The sequence below is a fragment of the Zootoca vivipara genome, chromosome 8, assembly GCF_965207765.1.
Source record: "Zootoca vivipara chromosome 8, rZooViv2.hap1.1, whole genome shotgun sequence".
Lineage (NCBI taxonomy): Eukaryota > Metazoa > Chordata > Lepidosauria > Squamata > Lacertidae > Zootoca > Zootoca vivipara.
In genome coordinates, this window is record NC_142591.1 from 12,970,311 (window position 1) to 12,980,314 (window position 10,004).

General features: G+C 44.2%; 1 protein-coding gene across 1 annotated transcript in view; it reads right to left on the reverse strand.

Annotated features, from left to right (window-relative positions):
* RETREG1 (reticulophagy regulator 1) overlaps positions 1-9,852 on the reverse strand; it is a 45,097-nt gene extending 35,245 nt beyond the window's left edge. The window contains exon 1 of the mRNA XM_035124941.3: positions 9,615-9,852. Coding sequence (XP_034980832.1) covers positions 9,615-9,784 — 170 coding nt within the window. The 5' untranslated portion in view covers positions 9,785-9,852. The remainder of the gene's footprint in view (positions 1-9,614) is intronic.
* Positions 9,853-10,004: the final 152 nt, after the last annotated feature.

The following is a 10,004-nucleotide window of genomic DNA, read 5'->3' on the forward strand; positions in this document are numbered from 1 at the left end:
CAATACAATACAATACAGTAGCATCCTTGGATACAATGTCTATAGGAAAGACGGTGTAGTGTAGGGCTTAGCAGGGGCATGCCAAAGAGGGCATGGAGTGCAACATACTAGAAAACCTCTAATAGGAACAAACAGGAACTATATGGGTATAAGTGCCAGGTGCAACAAAAATATTTAATGCCAGAGAGATATTATTGCTCTCCTGATCAAAACAGTGAAAGTAGTCTTCAGATGGGAGGTGGGGAGTCAGGATCCAAAGGAGAAAGTTTTATAATAATCAGTGTCTTCAACTTCTTTCACACTGACTAAGGAAGATGGACACTTGAGAAATCAGAAAAGTGTTCTCATATGCAATCCATGACTATGCCTTGGAAATGGCCCATGAACCCTTCCTGGCCATAGTCTTGAGTGGTGCCCAGTGCCTAGTACAAGATTTCATAGTACTCAAATCAACTGAGAACAGGGATCAAAGTGCTAACAAGTTCAAAATGCTCAACACAGTCACACTTTATTTCAAAAGACAAAACATCTCAGAAGTGAGAGGGTTAGTGAGAAGGAAGCTTTTGAGAAAGCAGAGGTTAGCTCTTTTCCAAGACGCTTGGAAATAAATTTTAAAACCATCAATCAAATGCTCAGCTAGAACATATGCAACGGACAAGGAAATGTACCAACAGATCTCCCCACCCCTCAAGGCCTGCCAACAGATCCAAAAGGATGCAAATATAGTTGACAACCAGAAGAAAGAAAGTTATAAAAAGGCTGCTTTCAGAAAATTTGGCTGGATTTCAATCCAGCTCACTCCCTCCCAAATTGCTTGCAACTGAACAGCCCAATGTCTGCATGTTTCTTATTCCCTTCCACCTGGAACCTCCTATCTGTTCAGTCCAAGGGCTGGGAAGAAAGGTGCAGCAGCTGTGCCTCAGGTGAAAATGGAAGCCCAAATAAGAAAAATGAAAAGGAGCAAAAATGCTGGCAAATGCTAATTGAGAATAAGCAATAAAAATAAAATAATGTGATGGGCATATTTAGAAAATGTTTAAGACCAAAAATATAAAATGTTTGTAAATACATCAGAAGCTGGAAACAGTCAGCATGGCATTTGAGCCACTAGACAACAAAGGAGTTCTTGTGGAACACAGGGAAGTTTTTTCTTTATTTTCTTTATGTTTATTAAGCTTACAAAAAGATAATTAAAATCACAGAGTAATCAGGTTACAAAAACTAAAATACCAGCAATTTAAAATACAACTAACAAAATATGATTCAATAGAAAGCAGTCTGAAACAAGCCTTAGCTGGTAAAGTGTACTCTTAGCAACCAACATTATTTGCACCTTCACTGATAGTTCCTAGTCTGGGAGAATGCATTCACCCCCCCAAAAATGAGTTGCAACGCTCCACCCAGACTGGAGCTGGATTGCCTTCATGCACCCCAAACCCAGACCCCTGTCCAAATCTGCACAGCCTCCCTGGGACTAGTAGCTGGAAAAGAGACAGCATTAACCAAGTAACCAACTAGGAAAGATCTTTAGGTCACAGAAGGTAGCTCAGTAAAAATGTCAACTCTGCATGCAGCAGCTGTGAAAAAGGGCAAATTCCATATGAGGATAATTAGGAGAGGCTTGAAAACAGAACTGGCAGTATCACGATGCTGTCGTACAATCTATGCACATGTGCATAATGCTCCTTGCCCGGCCTCCAAAAACAGAGGAAGGTGCAGGAAAAGGCAATAAAGGTTATCAAAAGAATGAGCCCTATGAGAAAAAGCTAAAGCTTTCAGAATTTTTTTAAGCTGAGTGGGGAAAGCATAAGTGGAAGGGTATAATGGAAGTTTGTATAATTATGCATTATGCAAAGAAAGAAGAGAGTAAGAAGTCTATCTCTGTAGAATCAAAAAGAAACTGGCGGTCAGCAGGGTTAGAACAGTCAAAAGAATGTATTTCACATAAGTAATACTGGAATTCCCTGGCACAATAAGTGGTAATGGCCACCAGCTTAGATGGTTTTTAAAGATTAGACAAATCCACACAGGATAGGCCTATCAGTGGCTATTATCCAGTTTCAGAGGCAGTACGCCTCTCTATACCAGCAACTGGGAATACTGTATAAGCAAGTGGGTATTGCTTTCAAGCCCTGCATGTGGGCTTAATGGAGGCATCTGCTGTGCTGCTGCTGAGAAGCAGGATGTGGAACTAGATTTTGGTCCAATCCAGCAAAGCTCTTATATTCTTATAGCTGTTTTCATGAGAACAGCGTAGTGCATAACTGCACATGGTTAGGCTCCTTGAATCCCATTGACTTGAATGGAACGTATGCTGAACTATTTTCAAGTGTTCAGAACAAATTGCGATTCAGAATAGAGAGACGCTTGCTGATTTATTTATTTATTTAAAAATAAACATACATTCTGAAATGTTTATTGAATTAAGAGATACATGGAAATCCCTTGGCTAATGTTCTAAATTTAGCATCTTAAGCTACAATAGCTTTGTCCTTAATCTAATACTTATTGCTAGAGACAAGAATGATACAAACAGCGTCACACGGGTACTGTACTTAGTTTCTGTAAAACCTAGCATTTTCTCTGGTGAAGACATCAACTTCCTGCAAAAATGCATGTAATTTCAGTGACCAACTAGAGATGAACAAAAACAGAAATTAACAAGGAAATCCTGGATTCTTACAAAATAGTCTGCCATCCAGTTTCACTCAAAGGGTTCTGTACCCTCTCCCAATTCTGTTTCTATGATCTAAATAACCCTCTTGCAAAGATGCTTTTTATTTTTTAAAAAATGACCTGAGGGCTTAGTTACAAGCATTTCCATGTAATGTTGTAGTTAGCTTCTATAACTGTGAAGAGCTACTGTTCCCCAATCTCTCCTTTTTATTTCAATAGAAAAACAACTGTTTCTGGGGATGTGGGGTGGGGATCAATTGGCTTCCTTAAATCTAAGCCAGTGGTAAGGAACCTCTGGCGCATAGGCCTAATTAGTCAGTGATGCTATTTCAGCCAAGCCGCAACCACCTGCCTATCTGTGGGGCAGATAAAGTTGTGGCTGGTCCAAAAGCGAGTTTGTGGGCACAGACTATCGTCTACCTGATTGGCACTACCTACAAAGCCTTGCGCTCAGTGCTTTACAAATGGCAATGAACAGCAGATCATCAAGACTTACAAGTGCTGTGAACCCACACTATTTGATTCAGATCCATGCAGGCAAAAATGCCTCATCTGGCTTCGCTGTGATTTCAGTTGATTGACAAGTGTGTGGCATGATGATAGTACTGTAAGTATTTTTGTGGGTTAATAAGTTGCAAGGCTGTTACAAGAGAGGCAACTTAGAAAGCACAAATCAAGACAAAAATGTGTAGATGCTTCTAAGTACCCAGCAATAGGGCCGGACAATCCAAAGTTACAAAAAATAAACTTGGAACCTATTAAAAACCCAGAAGCACCACCAGTCTAATAAGCTTAAAAGTAAGTTCCTCAAGTTGTGTAGGTATTCATGGTTTGCACTGGTATATGGGTTGTAGTGAAACAAATGACAAAATCAATGACCAACAGTAGAAGATAGGCAAACCAGAAGATTAATGTGTAAACAGAAGGCATGTTGAATTCAATGGGCCTCAACCCCCACTTTAAGTGCATAGCCCAAAATAAAATAGAAGAACTACATGTAAAGGGTTGACATCCATGAGATGAAATCAGTCTTGAAAATAGCCATTTGCCTGGTTACCCGTGGAAGGCAAAAACCACCTCCAGTAGGGACAGAAGCAATTTTACATTGGCAGAGAATTGGATTTTTCCTCTCTTTGGTCTCAATGGTCCAGTTATGGACTGTTATTAGACCAGGAACTTCTAATTAACCTCAGCTTTGTGTTTATCTGAACAGGTAAAAACTAATTACTCACTTTGGAACAATCCAGGATCTTAAACCAATGAGGCTCTAAAAAACTGGTTTGTTCTGAAGCTGGTAGCCACAGATAAAATGGGAAACTATGGTCAATTAGAGACATCCTGATTTAATTATAGCTCGCTGCAGAGAGCAGCAAAGGGGCTGAATGTGCAGGCAGAAGGCTCATGTATAACTTGGTTAGCATTGTCCAAACACAGCCGGGGTGTCACAAACTTCTAACATGTATACATTATTTGCTCTATTTGCACCCATATACCGTGTTTCTCCTAAAATAAGACGGTCCTCAAAAATAAGCCATGTCAGGCTTTTCATTAGTAGAATAAATATAAGACATCCCCCGAAAATAAGCCGGGGGTGGGAGCCGCTTCAGGGAGCGCAGCGCAGCGCGAAGAGCCTGGTGAGAGGCAGCTGCGGCTGCAGGTGAAGCCCGGGATCTGCGTGGGCGACTGGGGACGAGCGCCCTGAGCGCTGCGGTGGTGGCGAAGAGGTGCCTGATCAGCTGAGAAGCGGGCTGATCGGGCGCCTCTTCACTACCGCCGCAGCGCTCAGGGCGCTCGTCCCCAGTCGCCCACGCAGATCCCGGGCTTCACCTGCAGCCACAGCTGCCTTTCACCAGTCTCTTCGCGCTGCGCTGTGCTCCCCGAAGCGGCTCCCGTGCAGCCGCCTCTTGCCGCGGGGACCGGCTCCCGCTCGAGCCCCGACCCAGCGGCGGCCCGGCGGGGAGGGAGGGAGGCGGTGGCGGAAGAGGACAATGAGCGGCGGCCGGCGGAAGGAGGAGCCGATGTCGCATCCGCAGCAGCACCTGGTGGCCAGCGGCGCCGGCGGAGCCTTGAAGGGCTCGCTGTGGGGCAAAGCGCTGCAGAGGACAAGGTGACAATCCTTTCCTGTCAATTTCAGATTGCTCTTACGTTATTCTATAGGACTGAGCGGGACCCGGGAAGAGCGGCAGTGCGCGCCGCGCCGAGCCCCAACCCAGCAAAACTCTCTGAAAGCTTAATACTGGTAAAAAGTAAATAAGCTTAAAAAAAAAAGAAATCCCCCGAAAATAAGCCGTTGTGTGTTTTTTTGGCGGAAAAATAAATATAAGACGTGTCTTATTTTAGGAGAAACACGGTACCAGTCATATATTAAATGTATATACTACCCACTTAATAAAAAGAATGAGGGTGGTTTAAAATAGATTTAAAACTACATCACCACAAGACTGCATGGTGCTGAATAAAAGCAGAATTCAAAAGAGATACCAGAAGTGGTACTGTAACATCAGATGTTAAAATACTGTAGTGGGGGAATAAAAAGGTCCTTTCAGCACTGCTCAAAAACATCAGCATAAATATGGCACACAACCCCCACCTCAGTCAACATCAGCCCCCTGGGAAGATTCCAGACCATGTAGGTCTTTTATGTAGAAGCAGGCAAGTACAACATCTAGAAGACTTATTTGTACAGCTGGTTGCAATACACAGGCCCAACAGGTTACCCTAAAAATACCTAAAATACTTATAAGCCTCAATTAACATACAGTACTAGGGAGCTTGAAATTAATCAAAGGACAAAGTGCTGCAGTGCTAATGTTTTACACAATAATGAAGCTGCTGTCTGACTGAGGAGTACTTTAAAATGAAGAAAGGAATTTGTTTACCTCTTTGAGGCTGAGAACTGTTAACTTTGAAGAGAGATCAAATATAAGGCTGTATGCCGGCTCCCTCGGTCAATAACGCGAGATGAGTGCCACAACCCCAGAGTAGGTCACAACTGGACCTAGTGGTCAGGGGGGTCCCTTTACCTTTACCTATTAATGCAATTATACATCCCAGTCCATTGAGTATTTAACTTGGTAATGAAAAGCAAGGACTTTAGGAATGTTCTCTTCAAGCCAGTGTAGGGGGAAAAGTGTCTCAGTTTCAGATGCCACTTGAAGAAAAAAAGCACATGCTTCTTGTTTTGAAAAGCACTAGAGGACTAATTAAAGGTTAAAACGAGAAGTTACCTAAAGCACAGGGTTGGTAACACAGAAAAACTAAAGAATGGGAGAAATGACAGAGATTGGTTTGGGCACCAGGAAAATAAGAGTATGAAGAATCTACTGAAAAGGGACAATTTCAAGCATAAAGCCAGCAGGCTGGCAGTCCAGTGCGAATCCATGACAAAAGAGTGGGAGAAACGAGAATTCTGGTCTACCGCCAGCGCTGATCAGCGAGGAATCCTCGAGCTCTGAGGTTCCTGGCGCTGTGAGGGGGGGGGAGCCGCAAGAGCAATGCAGTGCCCCAGAAGAACCCCAGATTGAGCTTTCTGGGGGGCGTGAGAACTCGGCTGCGCCCCAAAGCGACTCCTCTGCTCCCTGGCAAGCTCTTTTTAAGAGCTCCAGAGCGAGCGGAGTGAGAGTCACGGGCGCCATTTTCGAGTATACCGCTACCCTTACAGAGCGAAGCTCCATGCCAGCAGTGGAGGAGTGGTGGATTTCCCACCAAAAAAGGATTTGAAGACATTGGACACCGTGAGTAACAGAAAGAATTTTTTTTTAATTTTTTTTTCAATTGAAAAGAATTGGCCACGGGAGGAGATTTAAACAGGAAGTCGGTCTCCCCCATTGAGAGAATGGCGATGCAGTTAACATGCCTGCAGCCAGAGAGTTTGACAGGACTTTAATAACTTCCAAGGATTGGACTTAAAACCCTGAGGCAGGGTAAAGGGGAGAAGGATTGACTACATTAAAATCCCTGCAAAATTATTTAAATTGGACTGGGGAAAACCCCCTGGGAACTGGAGTCGGGTCCCTGGAGGGATCAGCCAACCGCCATTATGACATCACAATAGGAAGGAATTTGTTTAACTCTTTGAGGCTGAGAACAGTTAACTTTGAAGAGAGAGCAATTATAAGGCTGTGTACAAAAAGTTTGATAATGCTCTTTTTAGAAATGGACATAAGATTTTTAAAATATGAACAAGAATTAAAAATGAGAGTTGATAACCAGATCGGATGTAAACTTTGTTCCTGAGGTTTGGAAATACGAACAGCGCCACTTCCTACATTGTAATCTATACAGTTCCTATGGAATTTGAGACGAGCAGGATGTCTGTAGACACAACATCATCTGGCTCTTTAGACTCTGTGGACTTTCAAAAACTCCTGGAACTGATTTTGGACATGAGAGATGAATTGCGGCAGAACAATATACAGATTTGCAAAATAAGACAGAACTGTGTGGAAAGTGAAGGTGGATTGGTCTCAGTAGAGAATGAAGCGAAGCAAGATGAACAAGCACCAGCTGGGGACATTGTAAATGACTTTACAGAAGAGGAGGAAGACCTATCAGTCCTGGGCAATATAACTGAACTTTAAAAAGAGAAGGAAGAAGTATGGAATACTGTTCCCCCAGTGGGAGAGGGGGAACAAGACTTATGTTCGATTCAAGGAGTCCTCAAAGAAGAACCAGCATGGAATAATGTCCTCCCAGTGAGAGAGGGAGGGCAGGATCCATGCTGGGGCCTGAGCTTAACCGGGGGGGAAATTGAGATAGGCTGAAAAGTGGAAACATAGCTGGATGGTACTGTGCTACAGTTAGAAAATGGGGGGGGGGGCGCAGGGGACAAAGAAAGGAGAGTGGTGGATAGGTGGCAAAAGAGTGGGAATAGGGTGAGGAGCAACAATGGGTTATTTTCTGATTAAGATGGTCTGAAACTGGAACGTTTTATGGAGCTGGTAGATGCACCTGTGAGATCCAGAGTCCAGGGAAAGGGGGTAGAATTAGATAAATGTGGTTAAAGGTTATTATGATAGAAGAAATAATATTTGAATGTATGGAAAATTTTTGGGGTATAAATTGTGAGGCTAAAGGAAGAATTAGAGGTGGATGGGAAAATAAATTTAATTTGGATTAATTAATGAATTATAGGTTGAGGATAGTCAATTCCCCCCCCTTTGTGTAGATTAGAATTGGTTGTGAAATAATGGAAAAATTGTGTTAGAATGATTTAAGATGATAAAGGAAAATTGCTTAATTTAGGTTTAATAAATGGACCCCGGGGGGGGGGGGGGACCGAGGAAGTCCACAATGTCAAGTTAATGTAATGAATTGATATGTTTTTTTCTTTTTTGACTATGTTTTGTTTTTGCTTTTTTGTTTTTGTGTTGAAATGTTTGAAAATTAATAAACATTATTTGAAAACAACAAACAAAAGAGTGGGATAAACAGACTGTGCAATTTGGGATGCTGTCACTCTGCTTTCTGTCAACTTTGCAGAATCACCCTGATCCTCAAGGTAACCACTATGCAAGATTATATGCTCTACTTTATACGCACTTCCTGGTCATTATTTCACCTTGCCCCATCAGGTTGTGCCCCACCTTCCCTTCAAACATTCTTAAGGAGCCTTTGATGCTCCCTGGCATCATCCAGCCACAGCTGATTCATCTTCACTTTCTGCAACACGTCTCACAAAGCCCACTTCGTGGCCACTAGCATTATTTTACCCTCAGTGACTGGTTATCCCCCATCACATCACACCCCACCCCACCCCACCCAGGATCATTAATTCTTTCCATAGGTTTCCTTTCCCATGCTTTTCTCTAGGAAACATTTTGCGGCAGCACCCAACAAACCAAAAGGAGTCTTTCAAAGCGAGCACAGTTAAGAAGCGCTCAATTTAAATAGAAACACCAAGGACGGCAAAGCTTGATTTCTCCATCCTGGGGCTCAACCTGTATGACATATGCCCTCTGATGGAGAATGCTCCCTTCTCCATCTCTACCCAATGTGAGAAAACCTCATTGGTATGGAGATAAAAATAAAATATATATTTATTCAATTTGCATGAGATAATTTCTTAAATTTGCTTAAATTAAAAGCACTTCCTCCCACAGCACAATAATTAACTTATGGGATTCAGTGCAGGATGAGCTTTACAGGATTAGGTAGATTCATGGAAAGCAAGCACGCCTAACAGGCATTCACAAGGCTAGCAAAGCAAAGGAACTGTGCTCAGAGAAGGATGCTTCTTCAGTACCAGGGCATCAGAGGAAGATAATTTATATATGTATTTATATTATGTATATTCCTGCGTATAAGACTACTTTTAAACCCAGGAAAATCTTCTCAAAAGTCAGGGGTTGTCTTATACGCTGGGTTGTATTTCTTATACGGTGAGTTTATCCCACTCTATATTTTAACTGGAAAAGTTGGGGGTGGTCTTATATGCCGGAATATACGGTGTGTGTGTGTGTGTGTGTGTATAATAAATTTATACCCCACCCATCTGGCTGGGTTTCCCCAGCCCCTCTGGAGAGAGAGACAGAGGTCAGTGTTGCCCGCAGCACCCCTATCGTTCAAGGCACCCTAGGGTGCCATGGCACACTGCTTGAAAACAACTGACAAGAGAGAAAAGGGGTGGGGTGGCATTATTTTGCCTTCATGCCCCTCTCAGGAAACGTCTGAATGGGCGCTGCTAGTTTAGAAGCCAACGGCCTGGGCCTTTTGCAACAGGCACTTTGCCCATGCTCAAATGCACCCTTTCCCCCTCACAGCTCATTTGCACGTTTTGCAAAGCCCAGGAGCGGAGGGCGAGGGTGAGCCGAGGCTCAACTGAGGTGGGGAAAAAGAACGAAAGAAAGGGACACGCATATATCTATATATATGTTTCGGGAGTGTGTTGGGGGGGGGGGGGCTACAGGATTAGCGCAGTGGCTGCGCGTCTCTCTCACCAGAAGATCAGGTTGGCGCAGAGAAAGGCGGCCAGAGCGCAGAACGGCCTCTTCCAAGTCGCCGCCTCCAGCCCGCCGACGGGCTTCGCCTCACAGCCCCCGTCCTCGTCCGCCAGCCGTTCCCAGTCAAGGCGACCCGGCGCCGCCACCTGCTCCTTCTCGTCAGCCATCTCGGTAGGGGCGGCTGACCCAAGACCAGAACCTAGATGAAGAGGCGAGCCGGCTGGGCGGGGTTTGTGTACATCCGGGTGCGAGGCACGCCCGCACGCCCTGCCGACCAACGAGAAGCTTTCGACGCGGCTGGGCAGCGCCGGCGATTGGTTAGCTTGGAGAGGGGAGCGGCGGAGGCGCCGAAGCCGGCGCGCGCGCGGTGGCTGGGGGGAGGTGAAA